Raw genomic sequence first — 26,118 nt, 5'->3', positions numbered from 1 at the left:
ATATAACATTTCCCTAATATTCATCCTGCCATAACTCGAAAACTATAAGGCATAGGAAATTTTTATTCACACCAGTGACTTTGACATGTGAGATAATCCAGTACAGCAATTTTAATCAAAATCTCAGATGTAGTGATTTAATTTTTTAAAAATTTGTGGTGATCTGTCGTGGAACAACCCCATTGAAGAAGATAACGGTGGTTACCCAGACCTCGTTGCTGTTTGCGAAGGGGCCCCCGTAACAGTTCAAGCTTCAGGGCCCCAAAAATGTAGGTCCGCCACTGGACCATTCAGTCCCTCGAGCCTTCTCCTCCAATCAGGAGGTTATGACTTAATTCCTCAACGTGTCTTTGCCTTGTGTCCCTTGGTGCTTTTACCCAGCAAAAATCTATCCATCTTGGTCATGTTGCTACCCTCGCATCCACTGCTGAAAATTCCAGAGTTCTACCACTCATGGGTCCCATGCTGAGATTGCTAAACTTACAGTATCAATGCAGTTCTGCAGACTTCTGCTTATTGCTTTAGGAGAGCAGGGTACTTGTCATTAGAAGATCAGGAATATCACACAAGAAGGAAAGGGCCTTGGTAGGGTGCTCTCTCAGAGGGTCGGTGCAGACTCAATGAGCCGAATGGCCTACTTCTGCACTGGAGCACAGTCGTTAGCACTGTTGCTTCACAGCTCCAGGGTCCCAGGTTTGATTCCTGGCTTGGGTCACTGCCTGTGCGGAGTCTGCACGTTCTTCCCATGACTGCGTGGGTCTCCTCCGGGCGCTCGCGCTTCCCCCCACAGTCCAAAGATGTGCAGGTTAGGTGGATTGGCCATGCTAAATTGCCCTTCATATCCAAAAAGGTTAGTTGGGGTTACTAGATTATGGGGAAGAGTGGAGGTGTGGGTTTAAGTAGGGTGCCCTTTCCAGGGACCGGTGCAGACCCGATGGGACGAATGGCCTCCTTCTGCACTCTAAATTCTATGATTCTGTGGTTCTAAGCGGCTAGTGAGGGATTTATGGTCTTGTTGGTCTAGGAGTAGGATTCCTGCTTCGGGGTTGTAGGCCAGTCCATCCTCCTCAACCTCTCCCCTCCTCCTTCTAATCCTCTCCCTCATCCACTTCCCAGAGTGGGTTCAAGTCCCACTCCAGGATCTGAGGACAAAAATCGAACTTGATGCTCCAGTCCAGTACTGAGGGAATCCAGCGCTGTCAGAGGTGCCATCCTTCAGATGAGCCATTAAACCTCGGCCTACCCTCTCAGGGAGATCCCTCGGCACTATTTTGAAGAAGAGCAGGGAGGTGATCCCTGACCCACACTTGGAGAATTTACAGATCAACATCGCAAAAACAGACTGTCTGGTCATTATCACATTGCAGTTTATGGCAGTTTGCTCTGTGCAAATTGGCTGCTGTGTTTCCTACATTTACACAGTGACGGCCTGCCACATGTATCTCACTGGTTGACAGCACTTTGCACATCCTACTCTTGTGAAGGGTGCTATATAAATGCAAAGGTTTATTCGGTCTGAATAATAGGAGGTCCCAGTTTAATATTTTTAATTCATTTACAGGATGTGGCTGGGCCAACACTTATTACCCATCCTAATTACCCTTGAGTTGATGGTTTACTAGGCCATTTAATAATAATAATCTTTATTATTGTCACAAGTAGGCTTTAATTAACACTCCAATGAAGTTACTGTGAAAACCCCCTAGTCGCCACATTCCGGCGCCTGTTCGGGTACACTGAGGGAGAATTCAGAAGGTCCAATTCACCTAACAGCACGTCTTTCGGGACTTGTGGGAGGAAACCGGAGTACCCGGAGGAAATCCACGCAGACACGGGGAGAACGTGCAGACTCCGCACAGACAGTGACCCAAGCAGGGAAGCGAACCTGGGACCCTGGAGATGTGAAACAACTGTGTTAACCACTGTGCTACCGTGCTGCCCCACGTCTGGAAGAATGTGGCGTGCAGAAGTCACGGCTCATCTGGACAATTCCTGGGACTGCCTCTGGAGTTTGGGATGGAGGCAGGAATGCCACAGCAGGGAGTGGGTGGATCATCCAGACATGGGGAGAACGTGCAGACTCCGCAGACAGTGACCCAAGCCGGGAATCGAACCTGGGACCTGGCACTGTGAAGCAATACTGCTAACCACGCTCTTCAGAGGGCATTTAAGAGTCAACCTCATTAGTGTGGACAAGCCCTCATAATAGGTCAGCCATTTAAGACCTGAGATGAGTAGAAGTTTCTTCATGGAGCGGGTTGCAAATCTTTGGAGTTCTCTGCCCTAGAGGGCTGTGAATGCGCAGTCAGTCGCTGAGTAAGCTCGAACCTGAAGGTCAATCGAGTTTTGGAATCAAGGAATATATTGGGGATCGGATTAGTGGAGCTGAGGTCAAAGACCAACAATGATCGGATTAAATGGTGGAGTAGGCTTGAGGGGCCATGATGTCCTAATCTTGCTCCTATTCTTCTGGTTTTGACGCTTTTGTTTTATCCAGTCTTTTATCGGCCCTCGTTTTTCGAGGGTTGGACGCAGTACAAACAATTTTTCTCAGCTGATTTCAATTCTCCAGTCCGCCAGGTGGCACGGTGACACAGTAGTTAGCACTGCTGCCTCACAGCACCAGGGGCCTGGGTTCAATTCCAACCTTGGATGATTGTGTGGAGTTTGCACGTTCTCCCCGTGTCTGCGTGGGTTTCCTCCGGGGGCTCCGGTTTCCTCCCGCAGTCCAAAGGTGGATTCGCTGTGCCCTAAACTGCCCCTTAGTATCCAAACATATGCAGTTTAAATGGGGTTACAGGGATAGGGTGGACCTGGATGGGGTGCTCTTTTGGAGGGTCTGTGCAAGACTCGATGGGCCGAATGGATTCTATGGACCTTCTGACTTGATCCACCAATGCCATCTTGGGATGAGCAGGTTTGCCTGGCATTACCTCTTTTCCCAAACACTCCCTTCCTGTTCACATCACATGTCCAAAGCATGTGAGCTTCCCTGATTGTCATCGCCTCGACCAATTTCCTCTTAACACCGCTTTCTCAGGCACTCACTGACTTGGCTACTTCAGAACACATTCTGGAGCTTCCCCATTCAATCACAGTCAGTAAATCTATTGAGAGTGAAAGAGAGGAGTTGAGCCTAACCTTCCAGATCTCAGCAGCACTCTAACCACATGGCTTATTGAGTTTGGTAAACTTCAGGAAAGGAATGACTCCGAGTTCACTTCACCAGGGGGAGTTGTCCGCCTTGCCAATTTCTTGGGAAATGACATGAAGTTGTATGTGTGTGTGTGTTCTTGTGTCCCTGTTGAGATTTCTTCTGCCCCGTTCATTTCCTCTGGCTGTGTTTTCCGGGTTGTATTTTGGCTGCTGAATATCGGTGTTTCCTGTGTTTGTCAGAGAGAGAGAGAGAGAGAGCAGCTGGAGGAGGGAAGGAGTGACACTAGCCACTGACAGCCCCGACCTGATCCTCCCTCACTTCACCGAGGTGCACGGGAAGGGGGGGCAGGGGGGGAGAAATACACACAAAAAAAGTTTCTGGTCGTTTTCAAGGAACATCTTTCATTATTCCCCCCGCCCGCCTCCCCCTGAAACAAAACGTGGCCCGACGATGGCTAAGGACTTTCCAGCAAGAAGCCTCGATAACATCCATCTCTCCTGTCTGCGGGTGAGTTGCTTTAATGCAAAGTTATATTTAGTTGCTTTAGTGCAAAGTTATATTTGGATAGCACGGGGTTCATTAAGAGAAAAAGTTTCTGGTAAATACCAGTGGGGTTCTGTTTATTAAAAAGGAAAGTAATGACATCGTAATTGACTATCTCTGATGAATGAGGCTGATTTGAGTTATCAGACTAGTCTGCAGGTCGCAGAGTGGAGCCGTGCCAGTTTCACTGTTTTAAAAGTCTTACTCCGACTGAAGCGTGGGTGTCTCAAGTGGAAAGACAGTTACCTTGTCAGCACTCTGAGCTTGTTGCTTTTCATTGTGACTACTTGACTGGTTCCTCTGCCCCTTCCCTCCCCTCCCCGGAACGTTACATTTTCACTTGGGGGTCCTGGTTGATTGTCAATAACTGTCGCTGTGGGGTCACAGCCAACTGGTAACTGAAAAGGGAATCCTCCTTCACGTTTTAACTTTGAGTGAGGGGCTGGAGGGATTGTGGAGAGCTTTTCTCATCCGCTGGAATTGGAAATATTCAACCCCTCTGTTAACATGAGTGACTGAATTAATGTTTTTTTTAAATTACTATTTTGAGTGCAATTTCTTTGCCGCAGGATCCTGGAGGGATATTTGAGTTAGTCGAAGTGGTTGGCACCGGGACGTATGGTCAAGTCTATAAGGTTGGATAGTTTCCTTTTTGCAAAGCAAGTACCAAGTACGGTTACTATTGTGTTTAATCATTCATTTCAGATCTTGATAGAATCTGTACATTCATAAGTTATATTTAATGTCATCTTTTCTCCATTGTTGAAGTTGTTTGTGCTTTTGTTAGATGCACAATTGGGTAGCACACAGTCCCTTTACTGGTACCTAATATCTGAATCCAATTGTCACGTTGCCAAGTCTGCTCAGGTATTCCTGGAGGATTCATGATGTTTTCAATCTCCTCCAAACTCATCATTTGGCCAAACAGCCTTCATTCCCTCATCCCAATATCATAATAATAAACAAAGTCTTCTGATGAACAAGGCAAACCTCTTTGTTTTCATGTGCCTGTGAGTTGCTGACAGTGTCCAGAAGGGTGGCAGTAGCGCGATAGTATTGTCACTGGACTCGGAATCCAGGGGTCGACGGTAATGTTCTGGGGAGCAGGGGGGCTTTGGCATATGATAAAATTTAAATTCAATAAAATAAGCTGGAATTGAAAGGCGATTGTTGTAAAAACCCATCTGGTTCATTAATGCCCCTTTAGGGAAGAAATGCTTCCATCCTAACCTGGTCTGGCCAACTTGTGACTCCAGATCCACAGCAATGTGGTTGACTCTGGGGTGCCCTCGGGGATGACCAATAGACATCCACATCCCGAGAACAAATTTTTTTTCAAAAGAAGCTTTAATTCCTGGAAGTGTGAATCCTGTTAAAATGATGTGGGCCTTTTCATGTGGGGGTTTACACTATGGACATCAGGCATTGTTTTGCAATACAAAACTTCTTAATCTGGGACTGATTAACAATACATTGCTCGTCACCATCAGCATTAAAGTTGGGATGTTTTGCGGAATCTAAATGCCCTGGTGTTGCATGGGGAGGGAGTAGCTTCCATTCACTGGGGGTGTCCTGCTGGTTTGGGCGATATTATTGACCCAGGGTCATTTACATACAAGAGACTGTATCATCTCCTTCCATGGGGGGTGGGGGTCAAACTGTCTAGTTGTAATTTTATATTTATATTGATCAAGAAAGCAGCCGTTCACTCCTTGGCCACATTCTAATGATACTCAGCAAAAGCCCCTCGTCAGCTTTAGAAACCCTTCTGACTTTCTTTGTAAAATTATGCTTCTAGACCCGGCGTTCCAGGAAAGAATAGGATGGGAATTGGGGGTGTGGGGTGTCATGAAGCACAGAGTTATCTGTGAGGGTATCCCAACTTGAAACACTGGTTCTTGGCGCCGGGGGAGGGGGGGGGGAGGGGGCGGGGCGGGGGGGGGGGGAGGGGGGAGGGGGCGGGGCGGGGGGGGCGGGGCGGGGGGGGCGGGGGCGGGGGAGGCGGGGGGCGGGGCGGGGGGGGCGGGTATAAGCTCTGTGGACATGAGTTCAAATCCCACCATGCCAGCTTGTGGAATTTGACTTCAGTTAGTAAATCTGGAATTGAAAGCTGGTCGTGGTGGCCATGATGAGAGTTTATGGTGGTTAGCACTGCTGCTTCAAGCGCCAGTGACCTGGGTTCAATTCCGGCCTCGGGTCTGTGTGGAGTTTGCACATTCTCACCCGTGACTGCGTGGGTTTCCTCCGGGTGTTGCAGTTTCCTCCCACAGTCCAAAGATGTGCCGGTCAGGTGGATTGGACATAATAAATTGCCCATAGTGTTCAAATATGTGCAGGTTAGATGGGGTTACGGGCTTAGGGTGGGGGAGTGGGCCTAGTTAGGCTCTTTCAGAGGGTCGGCGCAGACCTAATGGATCGGAATACCTCCTTCTGCACTGTACGGGTTCTACGACTCTAGTTTTGTTTTGATGTGAGGAGTCAAGTGAAGCCCTAGTGAAAATAAATAGCCAATCCACCTACCCTGCACATTTTTGGGTTATGGGGTGAGACCTACGCTGACACGGGGAGAATAATGTAACAATTATGAAAGGCTATTTATTAAAGTAAAGAAAAGACATGCATACGAACAGGACTACACTCTGGTATATGAATTACTAAACACACACAGTTTATGTAGAATGTACCCCTTATTCCAAAATATATCTGCAATACTTTGAACTCTGTAAGAGTTCCCCAAACGACATCCAAAGTTAATAAATCGCTATGTTAAAAATCCAGCTTATTGTTACCGCACAATACAGGGCTGACATTCAAGTCTGGAAAACGTCTTTTCCTGGTCCTACGGAGATACTTAAGCTGCCTTCTGAAGGTTTTCTGCACTGCCTTGGATCTAAGACTTAGAGGCTGTTAATTGGAAAACTGGCTTAGAGTCGCAGAGTTTGTAGAGAATGGAAAGAGGTCCTTCGGCCCATGGTGTCTGCGCCAGCCATCGAGCACCTATTTACTCTAATCTGATTTTCCAGCACGTGATCTGTAGCCTTGTACGCTTTGGCATTTCAAGTGCTCGTCTAAATACTTCTGAAATGTAGTGAGGGTTCCTGCCTCTATCACCCTTTCAGGCAGCGAGTTCCAGATTCACCCTCCGGATAAAAATGTTTTCCCTCATATCTCTTATAAAGCTCCTACTCATTACCATAGATCTATGCAAACTGGTTATTGACCCCGCCACTAAGGGCTCTTTCCTATCCACCTTATCTACATAGATTTACATAGAACATACAGTGCTGAAGGATGCCATTCGGTCCATCGAGTCTGCACCAACCCACTTAAGCCCTCACTTCGACCCCATCACCACAACCCAATAACCCCTCCTAACCTTTTTGGTCACTAAGGGCAATTTAGTATGGCCAATCCACCTAACCTGCACATCTTTGGACTGTGGGAGGAAACCGGAGCACCCAGGGGAAACCCACCCAGACACTAGGAGAACGTGCAGACTCCACACAGACAGTGACACAAGTCCCGCCCAGAAATTGCCTGTCCCGCCGGCGTAAATCAAACCTGGTATTTACCGGCGGGACCAGGCGGCGTGGGCAGGCTCCAGGGTCCAGGGGGGGACGTGGGGCGATCTGGCCCCGGGGGGTGCCCCCACGGTGGCCTGGCCCGCGATCGGGGCCCACCGATCCGCGGGCGGGCCTGTGCCGTGGGGGCACTCTTTCCCTTCCGCCTCCGCTACGGCCTCCACCATGGCGGAGGCGGAAGAGACTCTCCCCACTGCGCATGCGCGGGAAACTTTCAGCGGCCGCTGATGCTCCCGCGCATGCGCCGCATTTCCGCGCCAGCTGGCGGGGCAACAAACGCCATTTCCGCCAGCTGGCGGGGCGGAAATCCCTCCGGCGTCGGCCTAGCCCCAACATTGAGGGCTTTGGGCCGGCGCGATGCCCGTCTGATTGGCACCATTCTTGGCGCCATTCGGCGGACATCGCGCCGTTGGGGGAGAATTTCGCCCCTGATTCTTATCGAAACTGCAGTCTGATCTCGTTACTGGGGAGATGCATTTCATCCAGTCTTTTGATTACTGGCTACTGCTGTCTCGAGGCAGATTTCTACCTGTTGCTGGGCAGGTTGCATCCTATTATGTTTTGTAAAATTCATTTTACTGCTGTTGCGATGATGGCGGGGGGAGATCTTGATTTATTGTTCTTCACTCCGACCTGACATTGTTGAGGGTTTCAGCTTCCGCTCATCCCACATGTGCCAAATAAATGGGGAAAACTAAAGGCCATGGGTGGGATTCTCCAGTCGGCGACACCAAAATCGCGTTTGGTGATCAGCTGGAGAATCAACATTTGGGCTGAAATCGGGGGCGCCGCTGCTTTTGTGATTTTCCGCCCTCTTCAGACGTTACCTGAGGCCCCCCGCCCCCCAGATGCTCCGCCCTTGACCGGCCGAGTTCCCGACGGTGTGGGAGTCTCATGCTATTGTTTGTTGGGAACTTGGTGCGGCGGCTGCGGACTGAGTCCAGCGGCACCACGTGGGGGAGAGCCGATCCGCGGGCAGGGCCTGGGGGCACTGTTGAGGGGTGGTCCAGGGCTCGCGAGCTGGCCAAAGGGGGGGGCACTATTTGGCAGGCCGGGTCCGCGCGCGGCCGGCGCCATGTTGCATTCACGACCACGGATCCGGCAATTCTCCAGCCATATCAACAGCTAGAGACGGGTACCCTACGCTGCCTGCATGCTAGCCCTCCACCAAATGGAGGATCGGTGGTAATTTGGCGCCAAATTTCCAGTTGTAAAAGGCCCCGTTCCCACCCCGGCGTCAGGACATAGCCTGAAAATCTGAGAATCCAGCCCAATGGCTCTTTACACTTTAAAAAATATAACTTATCTAAATTGTATCCAGCATTAGTTTTCAAGTTATTGTTTGGATATCATCCTCAATGAACATGTTAGTACTGTTGTACACAGTAGTGTTTTGATAGTGCAAGATCGCAGCCTGTTGTTTAATATTTCAATGCCAGTTGTCACAGATTGGATCCTGATAAATTTGCACATAAGAACATAAGAAATAGGAGCTGGAATAGGCCATTTGGCCCCTCGGGCCTGCACCGCCATTCAGTATGTTTATGGCTGATCTGATTGTGGCCTAGACTCTGCTGTCCTGCATAACCCTTGACTCCCTGGTCAATCAAAAGTGTGTCTTTGTGGTGAAGAGATGCACATACCACGGGCATAAATTTACTTAGTCACCTGAGGAAGGAGCAGCGCTCCGAAAGCTAGTGATTCGAAACAAACCTGTTGGGCTTTAACCTGTGTTGTAAGACGTCTTACTGTGCTCACCCCAGTCCAACGCCGGCATCTCCACATCATAAATTTACTGTATTGAATACATTGATTTATCAAACTGATGATAGACATTAATACTCCACTGCTACTCAAAAATCAGGGGCACCTACCGTTCCATCCCCCGACCGCACTTTGGGAAATCAGACCATAAGAGGGTGCTCCTTCTCCCGGCAGAAACTCAAGCGGGAGAATCCAGCTAAGAAGGTTGTGCAGTGCTAGTCCGAGGAGACAGAAGAGCTCTTATGTGACTGCTTAGAGACAGTGGACTGGTCCATATTTAAGAACTCAGCGACCAACTTAAATGAGTATGCCATCACCGTCACAGACTTCATCAGCAAATGTGTGGACGACTGCGTGCCAAATAAAGCAGTACGTACGTTCCCCAACCGGAAACCATGGCTCAATTGCGAGATTGACTCGCTACTGAAGTACAGATCTGAGGCGTTCAAGGCAGACGACCCTGACCTATACAAGAAATCCAGGTACGACATCCGCAAAGCCATCCGGAATGCCAAGAGAGAATATCAAACCAAGCTAGAGTCACAGACAGACTCTCGGCGGTTGTGGCAAGGATTAAACAACATAACGGGCTACAAAGCGAAGCCGAACAGTATCTCTGGCAGCAGCGCACCCCTCCCCGATGAACTCAATGCATTCTATTCTCGGTCCGAGCAGGTAACCAACAATCCGTTGGCGAGTGCCCCAGCAGCCCATAATTCACCCATACCCACCATCACAGCTTCCGAAGTCAGATTGGCCTTCCTGAAAGTGAACCCTCGGAAGGCGACGGGCCCAGGCGGGATCCCTGGTCATGCACTCAGAGCCTGCGCGGACCAGCTGGCAGAGGTATTCACGGACATCTTTAACCTGTCCCTACTCCACTCTGAGGTCCCCACCTGCTTCAAGAAGACCACCATCATACTGGTACCAAAGAAGAACCAGGCAACGTGCCTCAATGACTACCGACCAGTGGCCCTGACTTCAGTCATAATGAAGTGCTTTGAGAGGTTGATCATGAAGCGCATCACCTCCATACTCCCAGAATGCCTTGATCCACTGCAATTTGCATACCGCTGCAACCGGTCCACATCAGACACCATTTCACTGGCCCTACACTCATCCCTAGAGCATCTCGAAAACAAGGACTCCTACATTAGACTCCTATTTATTGACTACAGCTCCGCCTTCAACACCATAATCCCAGCCAAGCTCATATCAAAGCTCCAAATCTTAGGACTTGGCTCCCCACTCTGCAACTGGATCCTCGATTTTCTGACCAACTTGTCTTCAGTGTCCCAAAAATGTGATGCACAACGTATCTCATCGAATGGTGGAGCCGGCTCGAGGGGCCAGATGGCCTACTCCTGCTCCTAGTTCTTATGTTCTTATTATTCATGTGCAAGTATAGAGTGTGGTCAGGCCACCCCTGATATTGTGTGCTGTTTTTAACACCATATTGGCTCCGTAAGTTCTCTGCTACAAGCTACCGAGAGATGGGCAAGTGATGAATGCCAATTTTTCTTATCAGTTCGGGGAAATAAAATGTATATTATCAATAATATTGTAACTGAAAAGGAAGATCCCAGCTGGAACACTGGCTCAAAAGACCATAACATTTTTTTTAATACGACGTTTACTTACAAACTCCTCTTTCATCCATGAAAGTTGATTTTCTGTCAAATCATCACCGAGGATGAAATCCATTCTTCCAGTAGATAATTTAGGAATAATTCCCACCCGTAAAAATGCCATTTACCAAAGTACTTAGCTTTCCACAAAGAAACGGGTTCACCCCTTCCATTAATATCCCTTATTAATACTTTTTCCTGCAGAAAACATCCTGGAATACAAATTATATTGTCAGCTACCATCAACAATTGATTGGCTTCCGTATCTCTTCAAATTTTAGTTTGCTTACTTATTTTGTTAGACGTGTAAGGGAAGACATCTCCCTTTGAAACAAAAAATACAGACCCTCCAATAGGCTGACTTCCTTCGCCAGTATTCAAATAATTCTCTGAATTATTTTGAGACCTATCCCCCTTTCTCTTTTAAATTTTTAAAAAAAATTTAAGACATTTAACAAATATACACAGAATAATCAGAAGAACACATCGACCCCATAAACACCACAACCCACCAGCCCCCTGACACTAACTCCCCGCCATGTCCTGCCTTCCCCCTTCCCCCCCCCCTCCTCGTTGCTGACCCCTCATTCTCCTTGAAGAAATCCTTGAATGATTTCCACCTCCTGGAGAACCCCTCTACCAGCCCCCGCAGAGCGAACTTAACATTTTCCAACCACAGATATTCCCTCACCCACATCCCTGCTTTCGGCAGCTCTGAGTCCCGCCACCCCAGCAAAATCCATCTCCAGGCTATCTGGGATGCAAAGGCCAAAACATTGGCCTCTCTTCCCGTCCCCCCATGGACTCCCAGGCCTTCCGACACACCCAGCACCTCGGACATCACGTCTGAGAACCTCTGCCGGAACCGCCTCAATCTTGGACGTGCCCAGAACTTGCGGACGTGATTCGCAGGCCCTCACGCGCATCCTCCACACCTATCCTCCACCCCAGCAAAGAAGTTGCTCATCCTCGCCACCGTCATGTGGGCCCTACGCACCACTTTAAACTGGATGCAGCTTAACCTTGCACAATATGCGGACACGTTCACCTTCAGCAAGGCCTCAGTCCATGTCCCGCCCCTCACCTCCTGTCCCAGCTCCTCCTCTCATTTATGCTTAACATCCTCCACCAGGGTGCCCTCTGACTCCCACCAGTTCCTTATAAATATCTAACACCTTCCCCTCCCCTATTTTGTCCTCTGACAACAGCGTGTCTTGCAACACCGGAGGCGGCAGCCCCGGGAAGGACGGCACCTGTCGCCCCACGGATCCCGAACCTGTAGATACCTACAGCCATTCCCTTTGGGCAATTCATACAATTCCTCCAACTCCCCCAGCACCGCAAATTTTCCCCCTATAAACAAGACCCTGAAGTACTCAATCCCCACCTGCCGCCATCCCGGAATCTCGCATCCAGCCTCACTGGCACGAACCTATGATTGTCGCAAATCGACACCCATAGAGACATGGCTTCCAACCCCAAGTGCTGCCCACACTGCCCCCCCACACCATTAACCCCAACACCACCACCGGGTTCACAGAGTGCCTGGCCGGCAAGATCAGCAAAGATGCTGCTGCCTCCACCCACACCCAGACCGACCTCTCCTCCACAGCCCATTTCCTCACCACCGCAATTTTTGTTGCCTAATAATAATTAGCAAATTTGGCAACACCAGCATCCCCTCGCCCCCGTTCCAAAAAAGCCCCCCATCACTCGCGGGACCTTCCCCACCCACGCAAACCCTGGGATCAACCCATTGACTTTTCAAACCCGTCGACTTGGGACAAAGATAGAGAGGTTCTGAAACACAAACAGAAACTAGGCAGCACTGTCATTTTCACTGTCTGCACCTGCCCCGCCAGTGACAGCGGAAAAACGTCCCACCTCTTAAAATCCACGTTCAACCCCTCCACCAATCGAGCCAAGTTCAATCTATGCAGATGGGCCCAGCTCTGCGCCACTTGAATACTGGGGTACCTGAAGCTCATTCCCATCACAAATTCCCCGAATCTCCTTCCCTGCGAATTGATCAGGAACACCTCACTCTTTCCCATGTTCAATTAATTTCCTGAAAATTGGCCAAATTCCCCCAAGACCTTCATAATCCCCCAATGCTGCCCAACGGATCCAAAATATATCATAACGAGACATCTACACACAGCAAGACCCTATGCTCAGCATCCCCCCCCCCCCCCCCCCCCAAGCCGCTCAATCCCTCTCTAATCCCTCAATTAGCAACGACTCTATCGTCAAGGCCACCGCATCTGGCAGAACCACTGACTCGCCCGGCGGTGAAGCCAAAAGTACCGCAAACTCACTCGGTTCGTCCACACGCTCGCCTTTGTACAGCAGCCGGACCCAATCTAAGGGACAGATGAATTAAATGAAACCCACTTAAAACTACGGCTTATTTCTAATGTTTACCAGTACAAACATAAGTCCCTGAAAAATACCTTTGTTTTCCTTCCAGTAACAGCAACTTTCATTTATATAGCTACACCGAATAGAATAAAACATCCCAAAGCACTTTAAAAGCATAATCAGGCAAAATTGGTACCGCATCAGAGGGAGGCAGCTGGGCGAGTGGCTAACAGCTTGCTCAGAGCGTTGGGTCCGAAAGAGCAACCAGTAGGGAGAGAGAGAGGTGGAGGGACAAAGAGGCACAGGGAGGGAACTCCAGAGTTAGTGATTTACCAGATTCCATCAACCTGGATTCAGCTGTCCATTCTGCGTGTGTGTGTGCAGCACCATTTTATTCATGCTTGCTTACTATTTACTTTTAAATCTGCCTCTCTCATCAATGTGCCAGCTTGTTTGCCTGTGTGCAATTCCAGCATTGAAAATTGTACTTTCAAAAATAAAACCAAATCCAATATCTACTGAGTTTTTAGATTTCAAACCGGTCTATTTTTCAGATATTTATAACTAGATTTAAACTTATTCACCCTGCCATATTGCTCATTTCTGCTAACAGATACAATTACAAACCGTAATCTAACAGTTGGTTCTCAAGCGCACAGTAAACACACGAGTTTTTCCTTCAGTCCTAATTTTAAACCAAATGCTTTGGTCGCGATAGAATTCAATGACTTTCTGTTCAATTGTTTGCTCAAACTGCTACTTCCTTTCCGATACTGATTGTTATATCCCTGGGCCCTAGTTCCCTATCTTGAGGGGGGAAGGGGCTCCAATTTCTTTTGCGTCGAAAAACCCTGAGGTAAATTTCCGCCCAATTAGTGGATGAAAGGGAACCACCCCATATGGAACTCTTCGAGCTCCTCCAATGAAATTGCACTGATTGTGCCACCTTCTGTGAACCAGCAGCACCTTTATGCACTTAACAGGCTTGCACAAATATAGTAAAACATCCCCGAGTTTCACTAACTTGGACTCGGCATATCTGTTTTTCTTCTCAGTAAGGGAAAGATTTATTTTTCGCTTTGGTGTGAAAATGTTTGTCAAGCATTTTGTGTAAGTCAGTATTACTGATATTTTAAAATTCCTTTCCCTGTCTGTTATTTCCTTTCCCTGCGCTGGGGGGACACGATTTAGCGGCCTTGTCACACCCGACTTGGTGTGAGGCCTCTCGTGGAATTTGCGACACTCAAAACGCCTCGCGTGATTTCGTTACACCTGGGCGAGATCCAGATCTGCATATTTAAATGATCCGTTCGGCTCGTTTCAATATGCGCACTGATTCCCCCTTGGGAGACGTCGCCAGGGCACCGTTTAGTATTGGTTTCCATAAACGTGAGCCAGTCGTAATGGCACGGGGTGGAGGGATTGGTGAGGGGAGAGTGATCTCCCAGGTAATTGGAGACCTCAGGATGGCCAGGGGCAGGGCAGGGTGGCATCCTGTCACTCCCTGTGGCACCCAGACACCCTGGCACTGCCAGGGCACCAGAGTGGCATGGCCAGGTTGGCAGGGGCATTGCCAGAGTGCTAGGTTGGCACTGCCAGAGATTGAAACCGTGGGGCCTTCCCAGGTTGGGGGGGAGGGGGTGGTGAAGGGGTGTTCCCGGTTGCCTCTCCAGGTTTTGGGGGAGGGGGGAATCAAAAATGGGGCGTGGGATTAAAAGGGGGCTGAAAGATCGAGCCAGCCAGATAAAATGGTGCCCCAATCTATGAGGAGCCTTTCCTGCTGGGCGGCCTCGGTGGAGAGAAACACCCCAAACAAAAAAACAAATGGCCAAGTGCCGTTGAAAAGCCGGGTGTTTCTCGGCACTGGAGGCCCAAAACGAGTCATAGATTTTTTTTTACCCAGGAAAAACGATTGCTTTAGGTGGCAATGCCTTGGCTGTGAATGGCTACAGGCCATCGGACAGAACTCCAGTGGGAAGAATCACAGTGTTCCCCCGAAATAACAAACCGCCCTCCCCACTCCCGTTAATGAGATTGAAAATGATTCACGAACCTGAGCAGCTTTGTAGGTGTATCAGATAACCAGCTCTGCACACACAGGCTTGACTGAATTGCGATGTTTCATTGTAGAATGTTCTTTCTTGGAGAAAACTAGGTCCAAAGGGCCTCAGCTTTCCCCCCACGTCCGTTTACCATCAGACAACTGACATGCACATGTTTGACTTGAAGAGATACTCGGTATCACTTCAAAGTGACAATGATCAGCAACACAGCTCCCTGTAAAAAGAGGGCATTGATTTTTCTCATCATAGACACGGACCATTCACATTAAATCTATCCCATTAAATCTATTGTATCGATAGTATGTCCTATGTTTTTCATGTATGGAATGATCTGTCTGGACTGTATGCAGAACAATCATTTTCACTGTACCTCGGTACACGTGACAATAAATCCAATCTAAATAGTGATCGCATGAGTAAGTGCAGCAGATCAGCAACAATAACTATTGATAAAAGCAAATTACTACAGCTGCTGGAAGCTGAATCCAAAACAGAAAATGCTGGACAACCTCCACAGGTCTGACAGCATCTGTGGAGAGAAAGGGGAGCTAACATTTTGAGTCTACATGACTCTTTGTCAACGCAAGAGAGAGGTGGAAATGGGGTTAGATTTATACTGTAGTGGAGGTGGGGGGAGGGGGGTGGGAGGAGAGGGGGGTTGGATAGGGGTCCAGCGACAGGTGGAGATTGACAAAAGTGTTGAGGACAGAAGACAAAAGGAATGTAAATAGGGGTGATTAAGGCTAAGAAAGGTGCTGATCGTGGCACATGAAGAGATTAGAATGTGTGACTGGTAGAAGGGGTAGCACGGTGGCACAGTGGTTAGCACTGTTGCTTCACAGCGCCAGGGTCCCAGGTTCGATTCCCGGCTTGGGTCACTTTCTGTGCGGAGTCTGCACATTCTCACCGTGTCTGCGTGGTAGAAATAAAATTAACTGTTGAATGCTGTCTCCAACTCAATCAAGATTGGTGGAGAATCTTGGACATATGAGCATTTTAGCCCATTGAACCGGCTCTGCCATTTAATACATTCATGGATAATCTTGGGCTTCAATTCCACATTCCCCGTATCCCTTAATTCCCTGAGAGACCCCAAATCTGTCCGGCTGAGCCTGAAACAAACAGCCGATGATGGCACATTCACAACCCGCTGGGTGGAGAATTCCAAAGATTCATAAGCCTTTGAGTGAAGAAATTTCTCCTCATCTCAGCCCCCTTATCTTGAAATTGTGGCCCCTGTGTTCCAGCTTCCATGCCAGGAGAAACATCATCCATAGAATCCTTAAGGCATAGACGGAGGCCATTCAGCCTCTCGGGTCTCCACCGACCTTCCGAAAGAGCACCCTGTCTCAGCCCACTCCCCCACCCTAACTCCATAACCCCGTAACCCCATCTAACAGTTGGACACTAAGGGGCAATTTTGCATGGCTAATCCACCTAATCCGAATACTTATCCTGTCAAATGTCTTCATAATATTGAATGTTTCAATGATATCACCTCTCGTTCTTCTAAACTCCAGAGAGGTAGTAAAGGGTGAGGTACTGCAAAATTAGGTATTACGGATTCAGGTACTAGACGGTAAAACACTACTGGTTGAAATACTGCAGGGCGAGGCACTAGGACGAGGCACTGCAAGGCGAGGTGTTACATAGCGAGGTGTTACATAGCGAGGTGTTACATAGTGAGGCGTTACATGGTGACCTGTGTGAGAATACCATCCAGCCTAAAACAGCCACTGCAGAATAGGAATTGAATGGGTTGTGAAAATTGTCGTGTTAAGCACACTGAGATAACATGGGCTGCAACTGGATGCAGCTTCACCTGAAAGATACTCCAGACCTTGAAGTTAGTTCAATTTAATTTATTGAACCTGTCACACAGTTAGCACAGTTCTCTGTGAGTCCGACTCTCTGCTAACCTAAGTGTGATTACTCTGTCTGACTGAACCAGACTAGCTGGAGGTATGATACTGTACAAACACTCTGACTCACTCTATAGACGTCCCCAGTAGAAAGAGGTGGAGTGTGAGTGCCTCATGCCTTTTATAGTGGGAAACCACCCCCAAGTGTTCTGCCTGCTGATTGGTTATGTCCTGTTCTCTGTGTTCATTAGCTGCCTGTCTGTATCTCATTATGTGCATGTTTGCATATCATGACAAAATTCTCTAAGTGACAGTCTCATCCTCTTGTTTAGTCACCTCTGAGAATTTCTGTAGATTTCTTCCTTGAAGTGCTGCTGACTGACTTCATGACTTGCATGCTGATTGACAGCGTTCTGTAAAAAGTTGTCAAGCATTTCCTCTGTCACATACGTGGCACAAGCTGGCCTATAATCCTCTGCTATGTTCCTCAATCTTTTATTTCAATAAATATCAGAATCACCCTGATTAGTTTCCAGCATCTGCAGAGCTGAAGAAAATGTTCATCCGGATCTCACCACTTCTTTAGTTGTGTCAGCTGAGCCATTCTACTCAGTTGGCAACAGGTGATGGCACCGATTTGTGTTGGCAAGAACCATTCAGCCAGATACAATCATTTGTTTGATGCCATTAAATTGAACCATTGTTCGTTTTTCAACACTTCTGGCGTGGATTTGTTTGGAGGTCACGTGAACAGGAAGCAAGAGGTTCGTTCTTGGTTTCTGTGGCCACTGCAGCAACAAAAGGCTGCAAAGTTTGATTTAGCCATTTGGTTGAGAAACAAGACTTGAGTCAACCAGATCATTTTTCGATGCCCTCATGAATATTACAGAACATAGTTTGAGAAATATACTTTGCATATATTGAGCCAGAAGTAAGAGTTTCTTAAAATTGGGAGGAAGTGCAGGCCGGGTTGCTGGTTTTTGGTGAACAGACAGCACTCACTCACTGCTCTACACTAGATTTTGAAAGCAAAGGGGCTGGGTTCTCCGTCGGCAGGTTCTTCCGTTTCACCAGCAGCGCACTCACGCCCGCAGGTTTCCCGACAGCATGGCGGTGCCCACAATGGGGAACCTACATTGGCCGGCTGGCGGGACGGGGGATCCCGCTGCCGGTGGGAGCGCGCTGCACCAGAAAACAGGGGCGGCGGTGGCGGTGGGGGGAGGGGGGGGGGCCAGGGGGCCCTGCCCTGCCCGAGTTGTCCAGTTGAAGACCTTCGAAGAGGCGATCGTTAAGATGCAGAATAGGCACATTCCTTTAATGGGGAGAAGAAGGACATGTGAAGCTAGAGCTCTCAAGATCGTAAATTAAAATGAGACAAAAAGAGAAAGCTTAAGACAATTGTGATGTTCCTAATCGGGCAGAGAACTAAGCTGAATATAAACAATGGGTGGAATTTGATGGCTTCCTGCATGGCGGGTTTGGTGGTGGGTGACATTTAATCAGGCAGGAGGTTCGTGGGTGGGGGCACCCTACCATCTTCCTGCCTTCGCTCAGTTAAGCCCAAGGCGGGAATATCCACAGACCGCTTTCCTGTCCATCGGTAATAATGCCCACTTGAGGACCTTATACCACCACCGCGTTTACCACTGTTCCCACAGGGAGCATGACAAGCAAACCTGTGCAGGCTGGCTTGAAGGCTTCTGGTGTACTGCTTATTCACAGACCACTCAGTACCTGATCGAAGGACCTGGCAACTGGAAGGTGTTCCCACTGAGCCACCCCTTTGCCCTTGCATTTGACTCCCTTCCCCTCTGCCCCCCGACCACTGAGCCCCATTCCACAATTCCTCTCTGCCCACCACTTACCTGTGGCCTGGGATCCAGCGATGATCCTAAGATGCAGGTTGGTGTCGTAACTGCAGCCGAGCTCTGCCTCCAGGTGATACTGCTGTTCAATAGAGCTGCTGGCCACTGATTGGTTGGCAGCTCTTTGGGGTCATGAACTCTGCTCCCCAGGATCCTTGATTACAGGGAAGACACACTGCTGTCCACTTGAGTGCCTGAGCACTGTCATGATATGCACTCATGCACATAATGAGGTACTGACAGGCAGTGACAGACACCCAGTACAGCCAATCAACACACAGGACAGAACACAACCAATCACCAGGCAGAACACTAGAAGGTGGTCTCCCACTATAAAATACAAAAGGCATCAACACTCTGCCTCTTTCCACTGGTGACAAATGTAGTAACAGTCAGGGTGTATATATCAGTTAGCACCTTCTACACATGGCTCAGAGTTAGTCTGGTCTAGTTAGTTATAGTAAGCACGCTTAGATTAGTAGAGTGTCAAACCCACAGCGAACTGTGTGCACTGTTTAACAAGTTCAATAAAGCGTATTGAACCAACACCAAAGTTTGGAGTCTACTTTCAAATACAACTGCATCCAGTTGCAGTCCGTGTTACCCCAGCGTGATTAACACGACAAGCACTACTTAATTTGACAGGTCTTCCTTACTAAATCTAACCCTATATGATGAAATGAATTCAGTCTGCTTTCACTGGAGAATGGGATTCTGCTTATATGGTGGGAAAGGAGAAGCTAGGAATGAAATTGGATAAGATAAAAATAGATAAAGAGGAGATAATTATGAGGTTGGCAGTTTTCAAAGTGGAAAGGTTACCTCATCTGGAACCCAGGACTTTGAAGGAAGTGTGGGTGGAAATCACAGAGGTTGTGGTCACATTTTCCCTCTTGTGTATGGGTATGGTGCCAGCGGACTGGAGGTTTACTAGTTAAAAATGGGAAGAGGGATAAACCCAGCAACCATAGGCCAGTCAGCTCAATGTTACTGGTGGAGAGGCTCTTAGGAACAGGAGTCCAGGAGAAAAATAATTGGCATTTGGAAAAAATATAGCTGAATAATTGAAAGCCAGCATTGATTTGTTCGGTGCAAAATTGTGCTTGATTAACTTGATTGAATTCTTTGATAAAGTAATGGGAAGGGTTAACGAGGATAGCACAATTAATGTTTTGTGTATGGACTTCAAAAGGCAATTCACAAAACACCACATGATAAACTTGATTTCTTAATTCATTCCCGGGATGTCAGTGGGTGTCACAGGCTAGGCCAGCATTCGTTGCCCATCCCTATTTCCCCCTGCGATGGTGGTGATGAGCTGCATTCTTGCACCACGACAGCCTCTTGAGTTGAAGGAAGCCTATTGTGCTGTCCGAGAGGGAGTTCCAAGATTTTGACCCAGTGACAGTGAAGGAACGGCGATATATTTCCAGGTCAGGGTAGTGAGTGACTTGGAGGGGAACCTCCAGGTGGTGGTGTTCCCAGGTATCTCCTGCCCTAGAAGATAGCAGTCATGGGGTTGGAAGGTGCTGACTAAGGAGCTAATGTAAACTTTATTGGGTGCCCACATTGAGATATTTGCAGGCTTGTCGCTATCTTACTATGTGGACTACAGCACTGGTGCTGCCCACTGGTTGATTGGCAACATGGATAGGCAGACACTCCCATTGCCACATTAATGATCTAAACGTAGCTATACAGGACAAGATTCCAAAATTTCAAGATGGTACAAAACCCGCAAGAGTACCAATCAATGAGAACAATGGCAACAACGTCAGGACTGGTGGAATGGACAGAGAAGCAGCAGATAAAATTTAAGTCAGCCAGCACAGGTAAAATGGGCCAAGTATCCTTCTTCTGTGTTGCTTCATCCTATGATTCATAAATATCGAAAATAGAGGCTGAGGAGGCCATTCGGCCCTTCGAGCCTGCTGCGCTATTCATTTTGATCATGGCTGATCATCCAGTTCAATATCCTGATCCCGTCTCTTCCCCCCCACCCCCCATATCACTTATCTCCAAGAGCCATATCTAATTCCTCCATGAAATTACACAACGTTTTGGCCTCAACTGCTTTCTGTGGTGGCGAATTCCACAGATGCAGCATTCTCTGGGTGAAGACATTTCTCCTCCCCTCAGTCCTAAAAGGTTCACCCCTTATCATCAAACTATGACCCCTAGTTCTGGACTTCCCCACCATCGGGAACATTCTTTCTGGATCTACCCTGTCTAATCCTGTTAGAAATTTGCTGCCTCTCACTCTGGGCAGCACGGTAGCATTGTGGATAGCACAATTGCTTCACAGTTCCAGGTTCGATTCCGGCTTGGGTCACTGTCTGTGCGGAGTCTGCACGTTCTCCCCGTGTCTGCGTGGGTTTCCTCCGGGTGCTCCGGTTTCCTCCCACAGTCCAAAGATGTACAGGTTAGGTGGATTAGCCATGATAAATTGCCCTTAGTGTCCAAAATTGCCCTTAGTGTTGGGTGGGGTTACTGGGTTATGGGAATAGGGTGGAGGTGTTGACCTTGGGTAGGGTGCACTTTCCAAGAGCCGGTGCAGACTCGATGGGCCGAATGGCCTCCTTCTGCACCGTAAATTCTATGATAAAGTTCAATGAATATAATGCTAACCGACTTAGTCTCTCCTCATATGACAGTCCCACCATCCCAGGAATCGGCCTGGTAAACCTTTGTTGCACTCCCTCCATAGCAAGGACATCCTTCCTCGGATAAGATCACCAAAATAGCACACAATACTCCAGCTGTGGCCTCACCAACGCCCTATACACTTATCTGTGTAATGGGCTGCATGCTTTCATTTTCGTCCGCAACGTCTGCGATTCAATTAATTTTTTTCAGAAAGTACAACTGGTGGGTGATGTGAGTTCATTGCACTGAAGAGGGTGCAGAGGAGATTTACCAGGATGCTGCCTGGGCTGGAGCGTCTGAGCTGTGAGGTGGGATTAGATAGGCTGAGGCTGTTTTCCTTGGAGCAGCGAAGGTTGGGAGGGGAGCTGATAGAGGTGTGTAAGATAATGAGGGGCATAGAGAGGGGCCGGAGTTCTTCGGTCGTTGCGACTCACTTTTCCTGCTGGCAGCACACCTCCACCTGTGGGTTTTCCAGCAGCATGGGGTGGTTACAATGGGAAATCCCATTGACAAGCAGAGGGAATATAGAATTACACCGCCAGTGGACAGCGCACAACGGGAAACAAGCGGCTAAGGGACTGGAGAATCCCGCCCGGGGTGGATAGGAAGGCACTTTTTCAATTAGTAGGGGGGTCTATAACCATAGAACATAGAACATAGAACAGTACAGGCCCTTCGGCCCACGATGTTGCACCGAAACAAAAGCCATCTAACCTACACTATGCCATTATCATCCATATGTTTATCCAATAAACTTTTAAATGCCCTCAATGTTGGCGAGTTCACTACTGTAGCAGGTAGGGCATTCCACGGCCTCACTGCTCTTTACGTAAAGAACCTACCTCTGACCTCTGTCCTATATCTATTACCCCTCAGTTTAAGGCTATGTCCCCTCGTGCTAGCCATATCCATCCGCGGGAGAAGGCTCTCACTGTCCACCCTATCCAACCCCCTGATCATTTTGTATGCCTCTATTAAGTCTCCTCTTAACCTTCTTCTCTCCAACGAAAACAACCTCAAGTCCATCAGCCTTTCCTCATAAGATTTTCCCTCCATACCAGGCAACATCCTGGTAAATCTCCTCTGCACCCGCTCCAAAGCCTCCACGTCCTTCCTATAATGCGGTGACCAGAACTGTACGCAATACTCCAAATGCGGCCGTACCAGAGTTCTGTACAGCTGCAACATGACCTCCCGACTCCGGAACTCAATCCCTCTACCAATAAAGGCCAACACTCCATAGGCCTTCTTCACAACCCTATCAACCTGGGTGGCAACTTTCAGGGATCTATGTACATGGACACCTAGATCCCTCTGCTCATCCACACTTTCAAGAACTTTACCATTAGCCAAATATTCCGCATTCCTGTTGTTCCTTCCAAAGTGAATCACCTCACACTTCTCTACATTAAACTCCATTTGCCACCTCTCAGCCCAGCTCTGCAGCTTATCTATATCCCTCTGTAACCTGCTACATCCTTCCACACTATCGACAACACCACCGACTTTAGTATCGTCTGCAAATTTACTCACCCACCCTTCTGTGCCTTCCTCTAGGTCATTGATAAAAATGACAAACAGCAACGGCCCCAGAACAGATCCTTGTGGTACTCCACTTGTGACTGTACTTCAGTCTGAACATTTACCATCAACCACCACCCTCTGTCTTCTTTCAGCTAGCCAATTTCTGATCCACATCTCTAAATCACCCTCAATCCCCAGCCTCCGTATTTTTTGCAATAGCCTACCATGGGGAATCCTCCCGTAATGTACAGGCGACGCCCCCGACCGCACGGCACCCCCCTCATGGACATCGTGGGCCCCACCAGCGACCGCCCCCAGCCAATCTCAAGCCTGCGCCAGACGGCAGCCAGCAAACCCCGGGGGGGGCCGCCAAGTGCTATTTCTGCGGGCAGACAAAGCACCCCCGGCATCGCTGCCCGGCGCGGATGCAATCTGCAAGACCTGCGGGAAGATGGGGCATTTCGCTGCGGTGTGCCAGGCCCGGTCGATCGCTGCTGTATCCAGGCCCATTGCTCCTGCACCCCCCACGTGCGTCCCATGGGCACCGCCATTTTCATCCCCGCAGCCTAAGTGCGGCCCGTGGGCGCCGCCAGCTTCCCCCCATCAGACCTCGTGTGGCCTGTGGGCGACGCCATCTTTAACACCGCCCGCCACGTGCGCCCCATGGACGCCGCCATCTTCGGCGCCATTTTGGACAGTGCCTCAGGACTCCCGCTCGTCGGGCACCTCATCTGGCCGCTCATCGCCCGCAGCCGCCGCCGACCAGCCCGGGGGCCCACCAACACCAGCCGCAGCTCGCCTCCATCACGCTCGACCAGTCCCGGCCACACAACCTCGCAACGACGGTGAAAGTCGATGGCCACAAGACATCTTGCCTTCTCGACTCCAAGAGCACGGAAGACTTCATCCACCCCGCTACGGTAAGGCGCTCCTCCCTCGCGGTGCACCCCGTTACCCAAAGAATCTCCCTGGCCTCCGGATCCCATTCCGTGGAGATCCGGGGGTACTGCATCACCGTCCAGGGCATAGAGTTCAGCAACTTCCGGTTCTACGTCCTCCCCAACTTGTGCGCTGCCTTGCTACTCGGCCTGGACTTCCAAAGTCTAACTCTAAAATTCGGAGGACCCCTACCACCGCATGCGGCCTCACGACCCTGAAGGTCGACCCACCCTCCCTGTTTGCAAACCTCACCCCGGATTGCAAGTCCGTCGCCCCCAGGAGCAGACGGTACAGTGCCCAGGACAGGACCTTCATCAGGTCGGAGGTCCAGCGGCTACTGTGGGAAGGCATCATTGAGGCGAGCAACAGCCCCTGGAGGGCCCAAGTGGTAGTTGTAACGACTACAGTCATTGACTACAGTCAGACCATCAATCGGTACACGCAGCTCAACGCATACCCACTTCCACACATATCTGATATGGTCAATCAGATTGCACAGTACTGGGTTTTCTCTACAGTAGACCTGAAATCTGCCTACCACCAGCTCCCCATCCGAAAGGCGGACCGCCAGTACACTGCGTTCGAAGCAGACGGCTGCCTTTACCACTTCCTTCGGGTTCCCTTCGGCGTCACTAATGGGGTCTCGGTCTTCCAACGGGAGATGGACCGAATGGTTGACGGGTACGGACTGCGGGCCACCTTCCCGTACCTCAATAACGTCACCATCTGCGGCCACGACCAGCAGGACCACAACGCTAACCTTTTCAAATTTCTCCACACCGCGAAACTCCTGAACCTCAAGTATAACAAGAAGTGCGTGTTCAGCACCAACCGCTTAGCCATCCTTGGCTATGTGGTGCAAAATGGAGTTCTAGGGCCCGACCCCGACCGCATTCGCCCCTCACGGAACTCCCCCTCCCCCACTGCCCCAAGGCCCTCAAACGATGTCTGGGGTTCTTCTCATACTACGCCCAGTGGGTCCCTAACTATGCAGGGAAGGCCCGCCCACTCATCCACTCCACAGTTTCCCCCCTGCCGGCTGAGGCCCACCAGGCCTTCAACCGTATCATGGCCGACATCGCCAAGGCCGCGATGCACGCGGTCAACGAGACCCTCCCCTTTTAAGTCGAGAGCGATGCATCAGACGTCGCTCTGGCCGCCACCCTCAACCTGGCAGGCAGACCCATGATATTCTTTTCCCGCACCCTCCATGCCTCCGAAATTCGGCACTCCTGTCGAAAAGGAGGCCCAAGCCATCGTAGAAGCTGTGCGGCATTGGAGGCATTACCTGGCCGGCAGGAGATTCACTCTCCCACTGACCAATGGTCGGTTGCCTTCATGTTCAATAATACACAGCGGGGCAAGATCAAAAATGATAAAATGTTGAGGTGGAGGATCGAGCTGTACACCTACAATTACGAGATTTTGTATCGCCCCGGTAAGCTCAACGAGCCCCCCCGATGCCCTATCCCGAGGTACATGTGCCAGCGCACAAGTGGACCGATTCCGGGCCCTACACGATGGTCTTTGTCACACAGGGGTCACCCGGTTCTTTCACTTCATAAAGGCCCGCAACCTACCCTACTCCATTGCGGAAGTCAGGACGGTCACCAAAGTCTGCCAGGTCTGCGCGGAGTGCAAACTGCACTTCTACCGGCCAGACCGAGCGCACCTGGTGAAAGCCTCCTGTCCCTTTGAATGCCTCAGCATGGATTTCAAAGGGGCCCTCTCCTCGTCCGACCGAAACACATATTTCCTGAACGTGGTCGATGAATACTCCAGAATACTCCCTTCGCCATCCCATGTCCGGATATGACGTCTGCAACAGTCATCAAAGCCCTCAACAGCATCTTCACCCTGTTCGGTTTCCCCGCTTATGTCCACAGCGACCGGGGATCCTCCTTTATGAGTGATGAGCTGCGTCAGTTCCTGCTCAGCAAGGGCATTGCCTCGAGCAGGACGACCAGCTACAATTCCCGGGGAAATGGGCAGGTGGAGCGGGAGAACGGGACGGTCTGGAAAGCCGTCCTGCTGGCCCGACGGTCTAAAAATCTCCCGGTCTCCCGCTGGCAGGAAGTCGACCCCGACGCCCACCACTCAATCCAAACGCTACTTTGCACTGCGACTAATGAAACCCCCCATGAACGTCTCCTTGCCTTCCCTAGGAAGTCCACCTCCAGGGTTT

At 49.6% G+C, this 26,118-nt stretch overlaps 1 protein-coding gene across 2 annotated transcripts in view; it reads left to right on the top strand.

Annotated features, from left to right (window-relative positions):
• The first annotated feature begins 3,022 nt into the window (after window positions 1-3,022).
• Window positions 3,023-26,118, top strand: part of LOC140421291 (mitogen-activated protein kinase kinase kinase kinase 4) — a 404,363-nt gene continuing 381,267 nt past the window's right edge. For both annotated transcript variants that reach the window (XM_072505898.1, XM_072505897.1), the window contains exons 1-2: window positions 3,023-3,664; window positions 4,270-4,335. In XM_072505898.1, the coding sequence (XP_072361999.1) occupies window positions 3,608-3,664; window positions 4,270-4,335 (123 nt within the window). In that variant the 5' untranslated portion in view covers window positions 3,023-3,607. The remainder of the gene's footprint in view (window positions 3,665-4,269; window positions 4,336-26,118) is intronic.

Source organism: Scyliorhinus torazame, chromosome 5 (genome assembly GCF_047496885.1).
Source record: "Scyliorhinus torazame isolate Kashiwa2021f chromosome 5, sScyTor2.1, whole genome shotgun sequence".
NCBI lineage: Eukaryota > Metazoa > Chordata > Chondrichthyes > Carcharhiniformes > Scyliorhinidae > Scyliorhinus > Scyliorhinus torazame.
The sequence above is the reverse complement of the archived record's forward strand: the minus strand, read 5'-3'. Positions and strand labels throughout refer to the sequence as shown.